At 37.0% G+C, this 23,982-nt stretch overlaps 1 protein-coding gene across 4 annotated transcripts in view; it reads right to left on the bottom strand.

Moving 5' to 3' along the window:
* Positions 1-2,549: 2,549 nt before the first annotated feature.
* The window catches only part of septin4b (septin 4b), a 79,237-nt gene continuing 57,804 nt past the window's right edge, over positions 2,550-23,982 (bottom strand). For 2 of the 4 annotated variants that reach the window (XM_065281762.2, XM_065281763.2), the window contains exons 2-11: positions 15,289-15,385; positions 15,125-15,211; positions 14,608-14,731; positions 14,227-14,361; positions 10,589-10,706; positions 10,410-10,511; positions 9,906-10,002; positions 8,371-8,533; positions 7,661-7,760; positions 2,550-5,551 (exon numbers count right to left, since the gene is read on the bottom strand). In XM_065281762.2, coding sequence (XP_065137834.1) covers positions 5,483-5,551; positions 7,661-7,760; positions 8,371-8,533; positions 9,906-10,002; positions 10,410-10,511; positions 10,589-10,706; positions 14,227-14,361; positions 14,608-14,731; positions 15,125-15,211; positions 15,289-15,385 — 1,092 coding nt within the window. In that variant the 3' untranslated portion in view covers positions 2,550-5,482. Of the gene's footprint in view, positions 5,552-7,660; positions 7,761-8,370; positions 8,534-9,905; positions 10,003-10,409; positions 10,512-10,588; positions 10,707-14,226; positions 14,362-14,607; positions 14,732-15,124; positions 15,212-15,288; positions 15,386-16,934; positions 17,235-19,937; positions 20,061-23,982 lie in introns of all 4 variants that reach the window. The other 2 variants (XM_065281760.2, XM_065281761.2) reach the window with 2 other exon arrangements.

Here is a 23,982-nt window from a genome sequence, read left to right as displayed (position 1 = left end):
GAGATTACCAGATGTTCGTCGTAGAGGCAGAGGTTTTTAATATTTAGTGGACTGAGAGTGTTACGGTCCGGAGGAGAGGTGTTGGGTTCCGGCTCGGGATATATTCAACCCTTGTCTGATCGAGGACTTCCGTCAGCGACAAGGTGAGCCCCCTTTGAGTGCCGGTCTTGGGGGGGGGGGGGTACTGTCACGACTCCTAGTTGATAGATGGTGCATGTGTGTGTTTGACGGTTCCTCATGTGTGCACTCGCCCCTCCCGCTCGTTTGGTATTATCCTCCAGTCATGTCTTGTTTCCTGTATCTCTATAAATAGCCTTCCTTCCTGTCCTTCGTCACACGCTCATTGTCATGGTTGCTCACGGCCACGCTTCGAGTCCAGACAGTTCCACCCTGTTGAGTCAGTTTCTCACCTTCTGCTTCTGTCTCAGGTTCATCCGCCGACGTCCTGATATTTGTCTTTGTCTGGAGTTCACTATCCTGTGAGTCGGTTGTGAAGATTTTCCTCGTCTGTCCTTTTCTCTGGTTTCTGGTTCGCTTTGTCTATAAGCGGTACAACAGTACTTCTGGTTCCCCTGCGAGCTCTTCGGCTGGTACGAGTCTAGATTACATTGTTGGACGCTGCGTGTGTTTCTGCCATCTTGGACTGTGAATTATTGCTGTGAACTGTTTCTCTCATAAGTGTTGTGGGGTGCCTCATCTTTAGGCGTACACCTACAAACACTGGTGTTCTCTCTCTCCTGCTCTTCTATCATTTTTCTAAATAAATTTTTAAATCGCAAGAGACTCATTGTGATTTATCTTGACAACCCCCCTTAATGCCCAGAAACCTAAAATCAGAAAGAGACGTCTGTCAGACACAAAATGACAAAAAACTGGAGTAGTATAATCTTGTCTCCTAATAGCACTCATAATTTTGGTGTGCAATGTGCATTTTGTTTTACATACAATAAGGAGCAAGGCTAAATACAGTAATTATGTATATCACATTTTGCATGTTTTTTTCAGTTTGTGTTATGCTGCGTTTACACCAGCCGCGGTAGAGGCGAAAAGCGCAAGTGATTCAAAGTTAAGTTAATGTGAAGACGCGTTGATGTGCGTCAGGAGGTCTCGCAGCGCGGATGAGGCGTTTGGCGCGGAATTGAGGGCCTGGCGTGGTACGGGCGAATGGTGCTTTTAGTGCATTTTGTGTTTGACGCGAATTGGCGGCTGACGCCCGAGTTGAAAAATTTGAACTTTGAGCTATACGACACAAGATCTTATTTCTATAGAGACAGGAATAAAAGGGACATTGCTTGGAAGAGTGTCAGTGAGGACATCGGGCAGTCTGGTAAGTTATAATACACATTTCACTTTTGAGTCACGTGACGTTTATCAACCTGTACAGTTTATTTTCCCCCTATAGTAAGGTTACCAAATACAAACCGGTATCTCTCTCGATAAATGCACAATCAACATCAGTCATCTTGCAAACAGACAACCGCATAGCACTTGCCCCTCCCACAAGAAGTGGATTTGGCCTCTGACGCGCGTCAAATGCTTGCTTTTTCCATGTGTCTACTTCTCCACACGCGCGAATGCATTCAAACTGTTCAAGCGGCAAACTAGGCGCAGTGGACGCGATTTTGATGCCTGAAATGCAGTTGTGTAAACGTAGCATTACACGTTTTACTGGTGCAAACTTCAATCTACTGTATGTCCCATAAATGTTTTTATAATTCAACATTTATAACTTTTTGGTTGTTTTTAAGTGCGTGAATGTCTAGTTTTTACACAATGTAGCCTCATCAGTTAATTTTAAATGGTGGAGTTGTGTGAGTGTGTTACATACAAGTTTTAAAAAATCATCTATCAGCTACTAGGAGATCATAAAAATTGAATGTAAAATAACTGCAGAAAAAGGTTGAGATAATTGACATTGCTGGCTGGTGTTTTAAAGGCAACACAGAATTTTTTGTTTATATCAGATTTTATCTGCTGAGCACTTTACTGCCACCCTGTGGTACACAGCACACAAAGAAGCATGCACATGCACACACACACACACACACACACACACACACACACACACACACACACACACACACACACACACACACACACACACACACACACACACACACACACACACACACACACACACACACAGCCAAATGTATTTAATGTTGACCATATTTCTGAGATGAAATCAAGGGACATTTCCTAGTTCAGTCATCTAACTCTGAAATCTCATTTGTTATTATCTATTAATTGTAATGATCTATGTTGTGTTTTAATTATTGTGAGTTTATAATTTACTGGGGTAGTTTCCCAGACAAGGTTCAGATTAATCCAGGACTAGATTATCTAGGTTAAACGTAACCCAGCATTTTGTAAGAGTGTAATTTTCTCCTTTTTAATTCTCCTTCTTTAACCTGACACATTTAAAAGTTAACCTGACTACCTACTCCTTTAATATTCACTATGTACTACATCAGGGCAATTGGGGATGGATTGGGGGAAATAGGCGGAGGCAAAAGTTATGCAAAAAAAAAAAAAACCTATACTGAGTATTAGTAGTATACTATAATATTATAGACAGTTTTTATTTCAAATGTCACATCTTTATTCTCAATGTTTGAACAATATTTAAATGTATTAATGTCCTCAATCCATAAAAAATACTAATAAAATAAAAAGTAGTTAATGTACAACACAAAGCAAATGTACACAATGATATGATCACATCAACAAAGTAAATGTAGCTGCTCATACCAGACCAAAATAAAGCGGACATTAAAAAAAAAAAAAAAATCAGATCAGCTTTATGTTGTACCTTAAACCTGAAATCTGTAATACATTTCTCTTCTAGTTTACATTTAATTATAAAGACCATTGACATACAAAAATGAGTATAAATATTCTTATGACTTCAAACATACCATGACCAAACATTAGCATGAGATCCTTGTTAAGTTGCAGCAATAGAAACTAAGCTTCTACAGTATAAGGTGTCGATTCATGCGCCTCTTTTGATCAATACAATAAACAGTATGACTCTGTTATTTTCCTTTCTTTTGTTTCACCAACATTATCCAAGAAAATAATAAAATAGAGGAATGATGCAGGAAAATATAGATAATCTATCTCTATGAACGCTGTAACAGACAGTTTAACTATGAGCCTTCCTCTCACAAATGAATCAGCGTCAGTATACAGTATTAGATTTCATCTTTAATAAACCTCAGGGAGCAGATGTCAGATATGTCTTAATACTTTAACAAAAATATCTCTCTACAGTACATTTTTAAATCTTCAATAAGAAAATAAAAAAAACATTTAGAAACTTAGTAAGAAGCCATTTTGCAGTTTTGTATAGAAATGTAAAAAAAAATACAGGCATTACAACAAATACAAATTAATAAACATTTAACAAAATAGTTACACATTGTAGAAAACAACTTAAATAATGACACTATAATATTTGGGTACAAACAAACATTGGATAAGCAAATAGGTAAAGGGTTTTTGCTTTTTACTGCCCCCTTAAACCAAAACTCCTCACAAAATAAAACTTTAAATAATAAACAACATTTAGTTTGAATAAATTCAAAACAAAAATCTTGTGTGCTGACTCACATGAAAACCCTTAACATGTTCAGGTCATATTTCACAATCTGTTAAGAAAAATTATGTAGATTTTACATATTTTACAAAATGATCCCTAACTTTGATATTTATAAAAAAATAAAATAAACAGCACTGTATTACAACAACTGTAATTATCATGTATTGTATAAGTAATACAATAATTGTTAGCCCACGTGTCCACCAGAACGTTTTTTCTAGTAGCCAGCCCATGTTTTTTGTCCACGCTCAATGTCTGGGCTCGCTGTTTTTATCAGTGCTCAGTGTCACCGCTTGCCATTTTGGTTTGAGCTCAGCCTTTGTCGCTCGCTGTTTTGTCCGTGCAAAACGTTTGCGTTTGCCATTTTTTACCGTCCTCGGTGTTGGTGCTCACTGCTTTTGTGCACTGTCAGCATCTACGGTCACCGCTTTTGTACACACTCAGTGTCACTGCTCGCCGCTTTGTCTGTACTCACCAATTTTTACCGTGCTCAGTGCCGGTGCTCGCCATTTTTGTCTGTGCTCAGCATCAGCGCTTGATATTTTTGTCCGTGTTCAACATCAGGGCTCGCTGTTTTTGTCAGTGCTCAGTGTCGGCGCTCACCATTTTTAACTGTGCTAAGTGTTGGTGTGCACCATTTTTTCATGCTCAGCATTTGCTGCTTTTGACTACGTTAAATGTCCGTGCTTGTAATTTTTGTCCTTGCACAGCGTCTGCGTTCAGCATTTTTTAACATGGTCAGTATCGGTGCTCGTTGCTTTTGTGCACTCTCAGTGCCACTGCTCGTCGTTTTTGTCCGTGCTCACCGTCTGCACTCACCAATTTTTACCGTGCTCAGTGTCGGTGCTTAACGTTTTTGTATAAACTCAGCATCTGTGCTCAACACTAAGTTTTAGTGCTCTGAATTTTTGTCTATTCTCAGCATCGCTGCTTGCAGTTTTTGTCCGTGCTCAGTATCTGCGCTAGCCGTTTTGTACTATGATAATGTCAGTGCTCATAATTTTTGTCCGTGCTCAGCATCATTGCTCACCTTTTTTGTCTGTGCTCAGCATCAGCGCTTAATGTTTTTGTCCGTGCTCAACATCAGGGCTCACTGTTTTTGTTAGCGCTCAGCACTCACCATTTTTAACTGTGCTCAGTGTTGGTGCTCACCATTTTTTTCCATGCTCAGCATTGGCATTCGCTGTTTTTGACTACGCTAAATGTCTGTGCTTGTAATTTTTTTCCTTCTTCAGCATCAGTGTTAGCCGTTTTTGTCCGCGCTCAGCATCGTCACTCGCCGGTTTTATCGGCACTCAGCATCGGATAGGAGAAGCACTGGCTTCGTCTGGATGTGGCTTTAGGTCATCAATGTCACTATTCACTTAACTGTCTAATCACAGTAGACGATGGGTGGGACAAATGCCACACCAACCAACCGGTGCATCATACAACGACAAAACACATAGAAATTCAAGTTCTCAGCTAAAGAAACGCTGGCAAGCGGCCACAGTCAGCTGCGTTTAAATACTTTGGTGGACACAGGGTCTTACAGTTTTTTTCCTGTATCAAAGACAAGTAATAAGAATGGGACTTGGCATATGCGTATTTGGAAAAGATGTCATGATGTCAAAATATAAAAAAATGTATTTCATTTTTCCTTGAAAATATAATTTTTTAAAAAGTATTTTTCTTTTTTAGGTGAAATATGCCCTGGACTTCCTGTGAGTCAAAAGTTAAGGCTTGTTTTTGTTGATCATAAACTGTTTACATTGAAGTGGACATCACAGATCTATTGGGTTTAAAGACACCACAGTATTGGGATCTGAAAGGGAATGGAGTGCGGCTGGCCTGGTGGGTGAGGTCAAGGGCGGAGCTTCAAATCGACGTGATGCAGTGTTAATATGCCTCTTTCTGCGTGTGCATCTGCTCCTGGATCTTCGTAAGCATTTCCTGCATTCGTCGCAACTGCAATGAAAAACAAAAACAACGATTAGCCACCATAAAACCGCTAAATCAATAAAGACGATCGATACGTCTGTAAGTTACAGCAACAGGCAACGAGCCACGTGACGTTATAAACTAGATCAATATTGATTGTTTTCCTCCTGAACATCCAATCACTATTCAATTAACCAACTGAAAGTTGTTATATAATATGACCAACTGCTAAATCAATAAAGTTTTTCTACCAAATTATATAATAATACCATTATAATAAAAACATATGTGCATATTTGTGCTCCTGTAAAGCGCTGTGTGAGCGACGGGTAGGTTGTGGGTTTGATTCCCAATGAACACACATTCAGATTAAATGTGTGGCGTAAATGCATAAAATACTTTAAAGTGTCTGCCAAATGTATAAATGTCTGTGTACTGACAAATATCATTATCCCTAAAATACTTGTGTGTAACAATTTTTATGATATTGGTATGCAGTATATGTAAAATTAAAAGATGATTGATTCAAATAAAGATGATGTTAATAAACTTAATAAAGGCAAAACCAGTATGAATGCAGACATGTTATGAAATCATTTCAACTGGGCGGGTCAAAGGATTTTAATGTCAGATTCCAATGCAAAATAAATAACAATATGAAAGCATAGCCTTTGTATATTTTCTTCATTATTTTCAACGTTAAACTACTATAGACTATTGCTGCTTTGATTATATCTACACATAATCATTTATTCATCTTTCAGATGATGTTTAAACTATAACTGGGTATTTTTTTTTTAGAGAAAACCCTTATCTCAGCTTAATGACTGGTGTTACAAGAGAAACAGATTGATGTTGGGATGTAGGGGAGAGCGCGGCACAAAGTAACACTTTTTGGCTTTGGCTTCATTCAAAAAAATATTTAAGTTATATTTATAATTTTTACACATCAACACACACATCTCTGCTACAAATGAACATTTAAAGTTTGTTTGTGGGACCTACCGTTATCGTACAATTACACTAAAAGTGACAGGAGTGCAAACGTGACAACTTACCCCATAGGTGGGGTTCATTGTAACAAACAGAGGGTTTGTTGTAACACCTGCTAGAAAATTTAGTTTAAACACAAATAATTCAATCAAATTCGGTCTATATACTAAAGGTAGATATTGTTTATATATCTGCCTATAATAGATAGATATCAACACATTCATCCATCCATCATCCTTCATCTCACCATCCTTGTATTATGCAGTAATGAATATAAATAGATTTTTTTTAAAAGGGCTGCACAATTAAGACAAAAAATTATTATTGAGTTATTTTCACTGATATTGTATTAACAGTTATCATTTTGATGAATAGTATTTACATTGTTTTTATTTCATTATCATTGTATACCTGAGGCTTCATTGTAACACTGTGTGACAACTAACCCAGCTATCAGTTACTAGGAGTTGCTGACGTGTTTCAAAATGCTTTAGGTAACAAGACGATTAAAATATAAGGTTAAAATAATATAAGGTTGGATTTGGTGACTTACACACCAAACTCAGAAATCGAAAAAAAACATAAAATGAAGAAATTCACTTTCACACCTCCAAAACACTCATTTTTCAATATCTTAACCAAAACACAAATTCACAAGAGATCATCTTCTGACAGTAAGAGAAAAAGACCAAAAGCACAGATTACTAAGCCCTGTATAAATATGTAAAGTAGCCGTGTTACAATTAACCCCACGCTAGTTTGTGCCCCACTCACCCCTACTATCAGATGGTGTAATACAAGACTAAAGTGCATAAAGGCAGAGATGTGCAGGCATTAAGAAATGTCAAATACTGTACAGACTAATAAACACCACAGTGAAGATGAATGACAAAGTGCTCTATTCTGTCTGTATACACATATAAACTCTTTCATACTGCACACATTAACGAAATCGAGGGTTTATCAGAGATTCCTGTGCTTAAATAAATACTGTATATAAATCCCTGTCAAATATAATCTCTGTCATCATGACCCTTTCAGATGAGGGTCAGCGGTGGGCTCGGGCTCTGTGCGTTGGTCCACACATGACACAGGGTCCGAATGTGGCTCATGATGTTGATCTGGACAGGGAGAATGTCGTACCTCCTCATCCTTCTCTCGGATGAGCTTTTCCGTCTCATTGTCAGCCACGGTGGGTACCACGGGGATGGGGAAGTCAGTAACGCTCTCTCTGGTCAGTTTGCTGCTCAGAGAAACAAATAAATACGAGGGTGAAGTGTGTCTCTCTAGTGGCACCAAACACAATTACCATCAAATGACAACATATCAAACCAACTTTTCAGATAAAAATAATGCTTGAGCATCATAAAGAATTTTTTTATAAATGCGTAATTTTTTAATTATTTAAAGGGAACATTTCACAAGACTTTTTTTTTAAGATGTAAAATAAATCTTTAGTGTCCCCAAAGTAAATATATGAAGTTTTAGCTGACAATATTATATAGATCATTTATTATAGCATGCTAAAATTGACACTTTATAGGTGTGAGCCAAAATTTTTGGGTGTGTCCTTTAAATGCAAACACTGATCACCATAATGGTGGTTTGTTGAAATTGAAACTCTATTATGCTTTCAATTATTTCTCTCTCTCTAATAGTGCAGATTAAGGGGCGGTATTATTATAATAAGATCCCCTTCTGACATCACAAGGGGAGCCAAATTTTAAAAGAGAATGGTTTATCTAAACTAAGTTACTGGGACCCAATTATAGCACTTAAACATGTAAAAAGTCAGATTTTCATGATATGTCTCCTTTAAAACACATGCCCTGCTTTAGGTTATGAGTGCATACTTGCGGTTGCGTTCCTTCACCACCATGCGCGTCATGCTCTGAATGCAGTGAGCTCTGTAGTTCTCATAATGAGTTTCCCGCGTCACATCCTTCAGATCCTGCATGTGTGTTCGTACCAACATGTTCCTCAACTTTACAAAGTCACAGTGTGCTGGGTTCTCCACTGGTAAACACAAACACACACACGTCAGGGTCAATACGTATTTTAACTTATAAGACGGTTAGTTCCAATCCTTGATTCTGATTGGTCAATAGGTGTGCTTTATTCACGATAAAACACGGCTATGACCCCTTCACCCAACGGTTCTGTTTATCACAGCGCCCTTAGCAACACCCTTAGCAACCGCACGTATCGGTTTGTTGTTTTTATTTCAGCTTTCATGCATATTACACATTGGAACACATTTTTGTTCATGGTCAGGGACTATTTTTTCTAGCGGAAGGAATGCTTTTTATTGATTTAACTTCGTGAAAGTTGCACAAATTTTTTTTTACTTTAATATTTTGTAGTAACCGTTTTATAAAAGCAATAAGGTACTCGAGGCAAGTGCTGTATCGTGAATAAGTAACGGCTGAAGGGCGTTTTTAGGCACGACGTGAAGCGGAGCATAGCACAACCTCTCGTACCTTATTGCTCACATAACTCGACTCCTGTATTGACCAGTCATGGTCTAAAACAAGAACTACAAATGTACACTACAGTCTCGGGTAAAAATAAAATATACCTGAATGTACTAGAAATATACTTAAAAACTCACACACATTTGTAGTACATAATGTTATATGTTATTTTAGTAACACTTTACAATAAGGTAAATGCATTAACTAACCTGAAAAAACAATGTGCAATATAGTTTTCAGCATGTATTAATTCTTGTTAATGTTAGTTAATGTCAATAAAGATATTCATGTTAGTTCATGGTGCATTAGTTAATGTTAACAGTTACAACGCTTAATTTTATAAATGTATTCGTCAATGCTAAAATTATTAACATGAACTAATTATTGCTGTAGAAATATTGTTCAGTGTTAGCTAATGAAATAACTAATTGTTAACAAATACAACCTTATTGTAAAGTGTTACCGTTATTTATTGGGCTCAAAAAAGTGTAAAAGTTATATACTAAAAGTAATATCCTCATACTCTTCAAAAAGTAATACTTCAAATGATTTTAAGTGTATTGAAATAAATGGTGTCTCAAAATAGCACAGTAGTATATTTACAAATACTATTTATTAATTTGTACATTTAAATTGTATTTTAGTGCACTGTATTCATCTGGGTTTTTACTGATGGTTTACATAAGGCTCACAATGAATCTGTGCAAGTTTTTCATGAAGGAAATGATGAGAATTTGAATTGTGCTGAATCTACAGAGACGACTGGAGATTTCTACAGATGCAGGTTTTTGCAGCCTATTCATTTTTTTAATTACATATTTTTTAAAAATCAGTAACCCTGGTATGTCTCACAGTTTTTTTTATATTTCAGGAAACAATACAGAGATTTTGAGTATCACTGTCAAAAGTCATACCTTCTACAATTCCCCAGGGGTACAGACGTCCTCTAACCCTCTTCCCTTTGGCCTCCACCACTGTGTTACTGCCAATCACAGCAAAGGGAATACTGTCCTACAGAACAACAACAAACAAATGAATCATCTCAACTGAACAAATCGTCTCAAACGAATGAATCATCTCTTACTTACTTATTCATTTAGCTGATGCTTTTATCCAAAGCGACTTACAATTGCTATATATGTCAGAGGTCGCACGCCTCTGGAGCAACTAGGGGTTAAGTGTCTTGCTCAGGGACACAATGGTGTATCACAGTGGATTCGAACCCGGGTCAATACACTAAAGGCGAGTGTCTTATCCACTGCGCCATCACCACCCAACTATCAACTGAACAAATCATCTCAACTGAAAGAATCATCTCTGATGCAACTGATGCATTCCACAAAACAATCTGCTATCGTACAGTTTGTACTAGTAAAGGGTGTTATATTTAACAACATGCTGGATTAAAATGTCTAAACCTTGAGTTCTTGATCTTGCTGTTTGAATTCCTCATCTTCATCTGAATCGCAATCTGGAAACTGGTAGATCTTGATCCCATACTGCTCAATCTCCTCTCGAATCTGTTATAAACCAAGGAGTTGAAAACTGAAATGTACCCACGACACAAATTATAGATATTGATGAAGCGAGCACTTGCCTTGATTTTCTTCTTTTTGACCTCAGTAGGGGTGAGCGTGTCGGCTTTAGCTAGCACAGGCACAATATTCACCTTCTCATGTAGAGCCCTCATAAACTCAACATCAAGAGGCCTTAAACTGACGAACACAACAGCAAACCAAATGAACACAGATTTCTACACTATAAGTGTTTTAACACAATCTCAAGGCAAATCTAATGTATTTTCGAAAAATGAATCCATAGGAATTAGCCAACTCTCAAAAAAAATGTGTGAGATTAGATTGATTGTTTTTATTATTCTATTAATATTATATCATGATATTATTCTATCATATTTAATTTTACTCTGGATGTAATCTTTATTCAATTCTAATGCAATTCATTAATGGACTTTCTGTTTTAGTCAGATAATAAAGAACTGTAATTACAAATGTATGACAGCAGGGGGCACAAATGCATTGCAGAAACGGATTCTCTTTAATTCTTGTGCAGAACTGTTATGTCTTATGACTGAGATGCTCCTGTATTCTAGCACAGTGGTTCCCAACCTTTTTTGCCCTAAGTACCCCCACAGCCGTATCAGTAAGGCTCAAGTACCCCTTCATAGAAACTAAACCTAAGTTGTGTTTTAAAGACAAATAATTAGTAATATTTATTAATTTTAAACATTAAAGTAAAAAGCACTGACTGATGAAGCATGTTTATTTCAACAAACTACTATCATTGCGATCAGTGTTTGCATTTTATCGGCTCATTTGCATTTTAAAAGACACACCCAAAAACGGCACATTTTATTCTGCCCTACAAAATGGCAATTTTGACATACTATAATAAATTATCTGTAGGGTGTTTTGAGATAAAACTTCACATATGGACTCTGTGAACGGCAAAGACTTATTTTACAAATTAAAAAAATTCATCATATGACCCCTTTAAGGGCCAGATTTACTAACAGCTTGCGCAAACCATCATTTTGTCGTTAAATAACAACTGAACTTACTAAAGACACGCAGTAGATATTTAGCTCTGAAAAGGTGTTATTTTTGCGACCATATTGCATTCCTTTTGAAGCAACATTAATGCGAGGAGAGTTTTACATTTTGCCAGAGGAACATACTTAAAAAAAAATATATAGAGTTTGCCAAGCCAAGCTATGTTTAATTTGCTGAAGAAAAGAGGAGGAGAAGTCAAATCAGGTATTTCAAAACTTCTTTTACCGTTCATCTTTCGTCTTACTTTCACTTAGCTGGAATTTCACACTACGCAGTCCGCATTTTCATTGCGATGTCCTGCCGAGTTCTCTTATTTGCGACCTAATTTGCGCTGCTCTTAGTAGATTGCAATGGTCATTATAGAAATGTGCTTATGTCATTATTGTGCCTGTGTATTTTATTTGCGCCTTTGTAGTAAATCACACGCAAATTATCCACTCCGGCGCTTATTTGGAATTGAGCTCTCACGTCCTTTTTAGTAAATGCCCTAAATTTACTAAAATCTCAATTTAAGTTACTGATAATTAAAGTGTGCAAATAAGTTAAATTATTCTGTTCAAATATAAAGAGAAACAAAATGTGTTAAGACATTCTTTATAAATACAAAAGACATCATACGGGACAATATATGTTAGCCAAAAACAATGCAAAAGTTTTTTTGCATAACTTGAAAATGTAATGGCAGCGGGAATGAATATTATAGCATTATTTGAACATTATTTATAGTTTATAAACTTTGTGTCTTTAGAAACTATTCAGGTTCATTGAAAATAGTCAGATCGCTCTTAAGTTGGACATCGCTATTGCGTTTTGGATCATGCAGCGCATTACTCTTGACAGCTAATTATATTAATGATAAGATTAAAATTACAAAGTTTTCCTTTTTAAAATGCTTTCCTCACAAAAATCAATCTTAGGTAAATGACTGGACAAACGAAAGACATTTTTATTAAAAGTAAATGAGATCAAAGCAAAATGTTAATCTTTTCGCGTACCCCCTGGAAACTCTTCACGTACCCCCTGGGGTACGCGTACCCCCGGTTGGGAATCACTGTTCTAGCAGGTATGGAAGTTTTTTGAAAATTTTAAAGTTATTAATAAAATGATAAAATAAAACCGTAAAATATGTCCCAAAATTGAACATTAAATGCTGAAATAAAAATTAAAACATTTAATTTGTTCACTTTCATGCATCTTCCCTGACAAATTGAAAAATAAAATGCAATGGGTGATTTGACATTCATTTTCACAATTTCGAGGCAATATTATAATCAAAAGGCAAACATGGAAAAAAAACTTTTAAATGGCATTTTATTAATGCTCATGCAATAAAAGTGCCAACATATTTTCTAATTATTTGATTTAATTTAATTCAATTTACATTATTATTAAAATTATTTATTTTATTTAATGGTTTTCATTTTCACTTTGTATGCAAATTCTATGTTAATCAGTGGGTGGGGTTTACTTGGATTTTTTCCGAAGCAGTGTTTCCAACTTAACGACTTTATTGCTACATTCAGCAACTTTTTAGACCCCAATCTAGCAACTGTTTGGATGAACCATAGCTTCACATCTGTACAGATAGGCTATGGGTCTTCCTGTCTGATGAAATGTGCGTCTCTTTCTGCGTCTGCATCTGATAATCACTTTTATTGCATGAACATTAATAAAACGCCATTTAAGGAATTTTTTTCATGTTTGCTATTTATTTGTAATATTGTCAGTTTCGCCTCGAGATTGTGAAAATCAATGTCAAATCATTAATTGCATTTTATTTTTCAATTTGTCAGGGAAGATGCATTATCATCTTGAACATGAAATAATTTAATTTAATGTTTTAATTTTTATTTTAGCATTTAATTTTCAATTTTGGGAATTATTTTGTTTAAATTAAATCACACTTTAAAAAATTCCTTGTTCCACTTACATTTTTAAGTTTGATCAATTTGACAAGACAAATAAATTCAAATTTTTTTACTTAATTTTTATCATTTATAGTAATTCCTCACTAAAAATATTTAAAGGAACAGTATGTAAGAAATGTTTATCAATGAATCATAAAATGGCCCTGATATGTCGCTAGATATTAAGAAATAATTTTCATTTCAAATACTTATATCACTGACAACAGTGGTCTGGCCAGGTTATGTCATTTAAAAAGTGGAGTTGCAGCCCTCAACTGATGTTTATGTTGTCATTTTGTGTATTGGCCACAAGTTGTGTGATTGCAGTACCAGTTTTAGCCACAAGTTTTGTAATTCCAATATCTGCTTTGGCCACAATCCTACATACTGTTCCTTTAAATCATAGTAATTTTAAGTTGATTAAACTTACAAATTTAAGTGCAACAAGGATATTTTTTACAGTGCACCTTTAGTACAACAGCTGTAGGTGTCATTCACAGTCATTACACTTCATATCTTTGAATTCTTGTTAGGATAATATTTTAATAAGTAACTGGAAACATTATGTGCACATCCGAAAAGTTGTGGGCAGCTGCACGATTAACCAAATCAACATCAGCACTTTTCTAATAATATATAATAATAATAAAAAAAGAGTTCATCATCAGGCCTTTTGGGAGCAACAGTGGCAGTGTGCCGATTTTTGTTTTTTATTGGTCTAAGGACATCTGTGTGTATAAAGTAGATAGCGCTCGTACCCATGACCGAAGGGTGAAATGAAGTACAGACAGCAGTGTACTCGATTATCCTGAATGTTTTTCCGGTTAAGTCCGCTCTCATCTCTGAAGTACTGCTCAAACTGCTGGTCTATGTAGTCTGCAACCGACTTCCAGCTGAAAAAAACATACACAGATCATCTGATACATAAGGAGTGGAAGAAATCATGTCAACGGTACCTGATATCTGTTTCATTAATAAAGTGATAGACCACAGTTTATCTTCAAGTACAGCTGCAAACCTTATCACTAGATTCATACTATTGAATGTTGTCCAGTCTGTATTATTCATCTATCACATCATGATCCAGGTGTTGAATCTACTTCTTACTCTTTACAGGGTTAGGGTAACTGTTTCTTTACCACTCAGTGTTATTGACTGCATCTCCGAATCCCGGTGTGTCTACGATAGTGAGCTTTAGTTTGACGCCCTTCTCCTCGATGTCCACTGTGTGTTTAGTGATCTCTACTGTCTGAGTGATCCTCTCTGCCAAGAAAACAAAGAGCAAACATGACCTCTTGTCTGTCATTTCTTCATATTTATTTTTTTAGATTCATTAATGCATTTCTGTCTGTATGTGAGAAAGGGTACATTCACAAGGAGCGTCAGCGTTATTCATTGACAGAGGGCGTGGTCCTGACGTGACATTAGCCAATCACAGCGGCTGCAACACATTGGCTGGCTCTGCACTAGGTTATCTGATTGGTTGACGCCTGCGTCGGTGCTTGAAAACTTCTGCCACGAGCAACGCCAGTGATGTAATGCCGACAGATTTACAATTCAGTTCGCCAATGCATGACATCACCCATTAAAAGTAAATGAGAAGTGTTAACACTGACGCCACGTGTGAATGTACCGTAACAGGTGTTTAGGTCTCACCCTCAGCATTAAGCAGTTTTCGGTCTTTGTATAGATCTGTGAGGAAGAGACTGTTGACCAGGGTGGATTTTCCTAAACCTGACTCTCCTGTATAAAGAAACAACACCCATGAAAAATGATTTCACTTCTGCTTTTAGGTTTTTGAAGTTAAAGGCAGACATTACCTGCTACCATTAAAGTGAAGTCAAAGCCCTTTTTCACAGATTTCCGGTGAACTTGATTCGGTAAAGTTGCAAATCCCACATACTCCTTATCCTGGTCCTATCCACAGAGACAACAAAAAGGAGATAAAAATAGAGTAAGACAAAATGATCAAGAGAGGTAAAAGATTCAGCAGTATGTGGAACTAAATTTGCTTAATTCAAGGCTGGTGTGAACGCACAGTAAGAGGAGCGTGCAAGCCACTCATTAAGCTTGTGAGCACTTTTGCCGCATTATTGGCCTTAAATACACATAAGCATCAAAATACCCATCTCTGCAACTATCCTCATAAACACAACCATTTTGGTTTTAAAAGAAAGCGAACAGCTGATAGAGAAGATGCATGTTTAATAGCATATTGCATCCGGACTTTGGTCTTAAAGGGGAAGTTACCTAATTTTGCTCCTGTCTGTCACTCATGATTTTGGTCATATGGCCCACACCAAATGTGGATAAATTTAAAAAAATGAATAAATCCCAAAAACAAAGAATCTGAAAAAATATATATTTTAAAATGTTAAATGCTGAATGGTAATATACATTTTATATTAATAATATACATTATATGCAAGAAATAATTGACGACAAAGCAGTGAAATAATTTGAAAATAATGCACACCCAAGGTGGTAATGTGGCACAATGCGGGTGTGCATTACTTTTAAATAATTCAAAGGACCAGTGTTAATTATTCCTCTTATACCACGGTTACCACAAACATTGCTCTGGTGGTTATTTTGGCAGGTCAGGTGTGTGTTTATGTGGAACATTTCTCAACCAATCAGAATAAAGCATTCAACAGCCACATGGTATAAACAGTAAATATATAACAGTTAGAAAAGAGAAAGTTGCAAGACAGACAGATAAAAAATGATATATGGAAGTGCAGAAGTAAATAAAAAACAGATGACAACTATCTCAAGATTCAAAAGTAAAATGAGCATTTGTATAGTAGTTTATCTCTGGATGTTAAAGAGTCAGCACATTCAGAGAAAGACACTGCCGGAGGTAAACCAGAGGAGAGGCACAGGGCTCATAAACCCCCCAAAAACTGACGTTAACCCTTTAATTATCAACATTAGAAAACCACAACATAATTCACTTTAATGAATGACTTTAAACTAAACATCCATGTTCCCCTAAAAAGGAAGTGACATAAACACAATTAGATGGAGATAAGATTAATCTGCTATTAGATCTAAAAGAACTTATGCAGTTTAGTTTAATGTTGCTTAAAACTGACTTTTCAAAAAAAAAAAAATCAGAGCAAGAAAAGCACAAAAAACAGCTCTAGCTATAATACCAAATTCAGATTACCATACTTCTGTACTTCAGTACCAAAGTATCTTCATTTAACATAGTACTCAATAGTGCTCATTGCAAACATCATGTATCTAATACTGATCTCATTTCATTGTGGTATTGTCATAAAACTGTCATCCACCAAGGTATTTATTTACATGAAAATAAATCTCAGTAAATAAGACACGCCACGCGACATCAAACAACATGCCAGTTTAAAGCAATGTCAACAACCTTTGATTTTCATTTTGGATTGTATGCATACATGCTGACATCATAATGTTATCTAACTAGTCCACTATTTTTTACCTCAGCAGCATACGGATCATAACAACCCCAGGGGCTTCTAGGCCTGGAGGGGCTGATTGGAGACGGCAGGTTAAAGTCCACATGGCCGCGGTGAGCCACGGTTCTGGACTCGTGGTCTAACTCTCCCGGGCTCCTGGGTGCCGCCACGGGCCTCAGGAAGGTGGGCGTGCCCGGGGTGTGGGGTCTGCTGTGACCCTCACCATCACCCTTATGGTGCCCGGATGCGTGCCAGTCAGTGGGAGGGTGATGTCCCATGATGTGCTCCAGCTCTGAATCTTCCGAGTCTTCTTTAGGGAAGTGCTGAGCTCAGGTGTATTTGGGAGGGGTCAGGGAAAAACAGACGGACAGGCGCAAAAGTAGAGGTTTAATCGAGAAAATGGATATGAATGGAAAGTTACGGAACATAGAAAAGAAAATAAGAGGTATTAAGTGGTTAGATAAATTTTTTTGCATCTGTACAGAACACAATGAGCTCCTGTATAGCTCAGTGGTAGATCATTGCATTAACAGAGCCAAAGGTCATGGGTTCAAACCCAGGAAACACGCATACTGATGAAAAATGTGTAGCTTGTATTACACTAAGTCACTTTGAAGAAAAGTGTCTGACAGATGCATAAATCCAAATGTAATGTGATTAGAGGTCTTCACAGGTCCACTTAGATCTGAAAACCTGTGGTCTGACCTGAGTGGGTTCGGGTCTAAAAGTTTCATATGTGCCTCGGCCATGGGTTGCGTATATTAACGGCATCGGGTAACGGGTAATTTAAAATGAATGTGTTTGCCGAACAGACCCGAGAGCGTGTGGGGATACAGACTGCACACACGTCGGTGCCGTTTACATTCAAGTCCAGTTGGGTTCAAATAAAATTGCCACTGGTTCGCTTCGGACTCAGGTCTAATTCTCTCAGGTTTGACTCAGCTTGGGTCTTTCTTTTAAAAAACTATTTATGCACGTGGGGTTCGGGTAAAAAGTAATTCGCGTCATTTTGGGTCGGGTACATTTCTTTGGACACAAAAGGACCTCTTAATGTGATGTAACACAATTATCTGATATTGGTATACTATTGGCCACTTTGTTCCACTGAGCATGACAAATATTTGGATTTGGATTGTAACGTATGAGTTTCTATTAGACCTCAGGACTTTTGGTAGAAACTGTGTTGAAAATGAGTCAAGCAGGATACATTATTTGAGTATATCTCAGGCACTTCATCTCTGATGAGTATCGTCTAAAAGAAGTGACGTCAATGCATTAACAATGGCATCAAGATCTTACACTATGCAGATTTATTGTACAGGATTTATAGTTTTGAGTAGGTCCTTCGTTGTTGTTCATATAATTGTGCAATAACACATGCAGGCCGCTAGTAGGCAGTGTCACAGTGTCGTACGTCTGTCACAGAAGTATAAATGGACCTTCACTGTGGTTGTATTTCTAGAGAGTGCAGTGGACTGAAGAGTGCTGGTGTCACTCCACTAAAAAAACACACTCGGATTCACCACACAGAAGACAAATAAAAAATGTCTCACTTCCCATATCTGGCCTTTAAAATGCGCACCAGTGTGTTAAGCATCAGCAATGAAGATTTTAACAAGTTTAAGGTTACATACCGAAACTTCTTGAAAAGTCATCTTGGAAACTAAAAAAAAACTCAGTTATGAAAAGAATGTGTGCCCTACAGGGCATGTGTTGTACACAAGAGTCCTACAATACAAAAAAGTCTGAATGCCATAGTCTGACATGAAGGTGAAACTGAACAGCTACGGGCCACAACTTATATACAACCATGCTGTGATAAACAAACAGGATAAACCAGCCTAAAGAGGTCTGGCCAGGCTTGTAAATCTGGGGTTAAGCTGCTTTTCAGGCAGGAATGTCAAAAGTCTTTAATATTATGCTGCGTACACTTCAAATGTGAAGCATCACATTTTTCGTTCTAAATTACTCGTGGGATTTAACTTCGTGTCATGCGAATTTTTCACTTGTGTTGAATATTTTCAACTTGCGCGAAGACACGTTTGAGACAAATAGCGAATTTTTGCGTCATTTGCATCGCCCCACGTGAGTTCACGTCTATTTGCTATTTACATTGACTTTGTATGTAATCTATTCGCGCAAATCGTTGAATTTGCGTTTGGTGTGTACGCCCGTTAGTGATAAAGGGGACTTTTTTAAGATGTAAGATTTGGTGTCCAAAAATTGTAGATATGAAGTTTTAGCTCAAAATACCATATAGATCATTTATTATAGCATGTTAAAATTCATTGCCATTTTGGTGTGAGCAAAATGCATGTGACAGCATCAGAGTAGTACACACACATAGTACGCACACCAGCAGATTTTTTAACTGCGCATACTTTGTACACATAGGTCAAAAGTGCCTGTACATGAGTATGTAGTATGTAGGCCAGAAGAGGGATTTAGCATTTTGTTGCAATGAGTATGCGTCAAACGGCTGTCAAAATAAACTATGCTGTGCTTTTGACTGTGCACGTACGCTGAAAACACCAGGCGAGCGCCGACTGTAGGCGTTGACAGCTTTTTTTCAGCTGAGCACTTTGGTTGCTTTGATACTTCTGCTTTGTTTGTTGTTGAACGATGCACCGGTTGGTTGTTGTGATATTTGTCCCACCCCTCCTCTACTGTGATTGGTCGTCCGAGTTAGAAGTGACATTGACGATGTGAGCTTTTAACCCAAAGTTGAAATTTTTTTAAACTCGGCGCTCAGCGCTAAGCATGGAAAAATCGTGAGCGAAAAACCACTCAAACCCACCAGCTGATATTTTTGAAACAATTGAAAGCATACGCCGGTCACCGGTATAAACGCTTTGGTATGCACGCTTCCTAATGTAATTAAGGCCTAACAGTTCATTATTTAAGGTTTTTATACACCACTGATAATATAGTTATATATTATATTGCATTTCTGTCAAAGCACCTCCACATTTGCACCTTTAAGAAAGGTGAGATGTCTCAGTGGAAGAGGGGTCATGCATCAATACCTTTTCCTCTGTATGCGCCCTGGGTTCAGGTGACGCAGGGACAGAGTTCTGCTCATCTGACGCAGAGTCAACATCACGGTCACTGTCCTCCATAGCTACTGGGGCTACTGTACACTCTGTCATCTCCAAACACAAGAGACAGGGACGTTTGGAGAGGAGGGTCAAACCGGTTTAAAAGGGGCAGTGGTGGAGTTCAGGTTTTAGGTGAAGGGATGTTACAGTGGAAGGACGGTGAGAGAAAGAAAATAAACAGTAAATAAGTCTAATGAATAAAATGCAGAGGTCTGGATGAAACCATGTGGATGTTTAAAGCAAAATATGCCAGTATGTAACAAAGGCGCTTACTGGAATTATTTTTATTATCCTCAGGTACAGATCTGGGGATTTTATTGTGCTATATGGAGTCAAAGACTCAAAGCACCCCAGCATGCCAGAAACGACCGAGTTACAACAATTTTTTTTTATAGAAATTGATGTTTCATCAAGTAATAACTTTTTTATCAATAGACGATATTCACCCCTTTATATAATTATTCATGAACTTACAAATCAAATTAAATCAAATTTGACTTTTGGAGTGTTTTGGGACAGCACAGTGTCTGGAAATAAAGGCCTAGAATGGGATATTAGGAAATATATTACATATTAAACAACAGATATCAAAGTGTCATTTTGGATGGGTGATAACTGTCCCGAACCATTGGTCAAATCCATTAGTCTCAATGATATTTCTGGTGTCTATGTATGGTTTATCATTCAATATAAATCTATAGGATTATGAAGTAGGCAAAAGTATGAACATTAGATATACTGACACTTGTTTTAACAAACAGCAATAATGAAGAGTTAATGACCTGCTTTATGTCACATGCATGTTTGATCAATATTCAATCTATCCATGAGCTTTACTGACCTATTTGAAGGCACTGCTCAATGGAGTCTAAAAATAAAGCTCTACAATGTCAAGAAACTATGATGTAGCCTAATGCAGGGTTTTTTAAACTTTTTGTGTGTGTGGACCACTATTTGTAATCAAGAATTTTCGCGGACCACCTTACCTGTATAATACTCATTAATACTCCTGAATTTATCTGCACCTCTAAATAGGTTTACACTAAAACTATAACTGGTCATCACATCAGTACAACAGATTCTTAAAAAATATTCTTAAAAAAATATATTTTTCTTAATTTTTTTTATTATTTTATATTTAATTTTGCCTTTACACGGACCACCTGCAGTACCCTCACGGACCACTAGTGGTCCGCGGACCACAGTTTGGGAATGGCCGGCCTAATGTAATACAATGCAAATGTTTGTATTTCGATTCAAAATTAGTAACAAATATACAAGATTTTTGTTCAATAAAGAAACATCTGTTTAAGAAATCAACATTCTCATACAATACAAATCTCCTATCTGACCAGTCTTCATTGAAGAGGAGTAAAAACAAAAAAGAAAAGGACAGGACGATGGGATGCCAAGACAAATAAAGAAGATTTAAAGATTTATGTCCTTCCTTTTTCTACATGCAGACCGAAACTCACCTGAAACACCTTGAGGTAGATGAAACCGTATGAATTTTTTGCCTTGACGAAGCCAGCTCCTCATTCCCTCATTCACCGCTGCAGACCCAGTGGTCCGTGCATGAGTTCAGGCTTTTATAGCACTAGACCCTGCATGGGACACGGTGTCCTTCAACTGCATTGAGCTGCACCACTGCCCCTGGGCAACAATCAGTACCAACCCTCAACCTCACAACTCTATCAACATATAGGCCATTAAAAAGCCTGAAGCACTAGACATCAACCAAGATCCAACCATCAAATAATGAAGTCACACCCACAAAACCAAATGCCAATAATATTGCTGTCATTACTATACTATGCATTATGGGTAATGAATTACAGTTTTTCTGAATTGCTAAAACACATTTTTTGAAACCATCACTCATTTTCTCAAAACCTTAAACACAAATCCCAATTTTAAACAAAATTAACAGAACCCCTGACTCTTCTAGCAAAATCAAACAATTGCTTCAAAACCATTTCACTTGTACTCAAAATCAAACTAAGCTTTCAAATCATACACACATAAGTCTATATTATAAAACACTACAAGCATCCATTAGACACTACTGTACCTTAAAAAATGGAAAACACAACATCCAGGAGATCTGCTTACAGAAATACATGTTTACTGTACATAACAACACACTTGACAAATACTTTAAAAAAATCTCTATTACTGTAATCACAAGTTTAGTTCAGTGAATATAGCGAATACTTTACTGTAAGTACTGCAAGTAATAGTAAGTTTTCAATATTACTGTAAGCAGCACTTGTATTTTGTAAAAAGTCATCAATCCAACTGCAAATTTTGCCAATTGCATTGTCTCTGGTGTCCTTTTCTTCCTCATACTCTTCATCTGCCTCTCAGACTGTTTCCAATTCACACAAATGGTAAAAAATACCATTAGATAAAAGTGTGTAGAATTTTGAGTTGTTGTGTTTACTCGATGATAACGGTGTTTTAGTTGTGTTCAACTTTTGCCTGCCTGTGTTTAGCATTTATAAAACAAGTGCATTGCAGTGTGAAATGTGTGTTTTAGTGAGAAGTTTGTGTTTAGAATTTTGCAAAAAGAGTGCATGATTTGACAAATGCGTTTCGGCCACTATGAATTTGGTTCAGAGAATGGGGGTTAGTGTTTTAGCAATTCAAAAAAACTGTAATATGGTTATGTTGGATCTGTATCTATATAAAATGGATAGAAACTAAGACATGATGTGATTTTGATTGTGTGCCTGAGTATTTCCAGTTAAAGTGCATAGAAACAGACATGACTGCTGTATAGTTTTACAGTTTTTCTGAATTGCTAAAACAAAAGTTTCTAAAAACCTTAAACACAAATCCAAAGTGTCAAACTAAATTCACAGAACCCCTGACTCTTTTGGCAAAATCAAACAATTCCTTCAAAACCTTTTCACCTGTACTCAAAATCAAACTAAGCTTTTAAATCATACACACATAAGTCTATAATATATAACACTGGAAAGCATACATAAGACACTACCTTAAAAAGTGAAAAACACAACATCCAGGACATCTGCTTACAGAAAAATACATTCTATATATACATTCTAAAATACAGTTCAGTGAATATAGTGAATACTTTACTGTAAATATTGCATTAATAGTAGGATTTCAATATTACTGTAAGCTGCACTTGTATTTTGTACAAAGTCAGCAAATTTTGCCAACTGCATCGTCTCTGGTGTCCTGTTCTTCATTATACTCTTTATCTGCCTCTCAGACTGTGTCCAGTCCAAACAATTGGTAAAAAATACCATTAGAAAAAAGTGTGTAGAATTTTGAGTTGTTGTGTTTTCTTGATGACAACTGTGTTGTAGTTGTGTTCAACTTTTGCCTGCCTGTGTTTAGCATTTTGTGAAACAAGTGAATTTCAGTGTAAAATGTGTGTGAGAGAGTGAGTGAATGAGTGAGTGGGAGAGTGAGTTAGAGTGTGAGTGAGTGAGTGAGCGAGTGTGAGAGTGAGCGAGTCTGAGTGTGAGTGAGCAAGCGAGTGTCAGAGAGTGAGTGAGTTAGTTAGAGCGAGTGTGAGAGTGAGCGAGTGTGAGTGAGTGAATGTGAGTGAGCAAGCGTGAGTGAGTTAGAGTGTGAGTGAGTGAGCGAGCGAGTGTGAGTTAGTAAGTGTGAGCGAGTGAGTGTGAGAGTGAGCAAGTGTGAGAGTGAGCAAGTGTGAGAGTGAGTAAGTGTGTAAGTGTGAAAGAACGAGCAAGTGAGTGAGTTACAGTGTGAGTGAGTGAGTGTGAGTGATTGAGTTAAAGTGTGAGTGAGTGAGCGAGTGTGAGTTAGTAAGTGTAAGCGAGTGAGTGTGAGAGTGAGCGAGTGTGAGTGAGTGTGAGTGAGCAAGTGAGTGTCAGAGAGTGAGTGAGTTAGTTAGTTTTTTTCTCCTAGGGGGTTTTTCACCCCGGGGAGGCAGCCTTTTTGGGCTTTACCTAGCTTCCTCTTCTATACGTTGCTT

Source organism: Paramisgurnus dabryanus, chromosome 8 (assembly GCF_030506205.2).
Source record: "Paramisgurnus dabryanus chromosome 8, PD_genome_1.1, whole genome shotgun sequence".
NCBI lineage: Eukaryota > Metazoa > Chordata > Actinopteri > Cypriniformes > Cobitidae > Paramisgurnus > Paramisgurnus dabryanus.
Note: the sequence above shows the minus strand (reverse complement) of the source record. Positions and strands in the feature narration are given on the sequence as shown.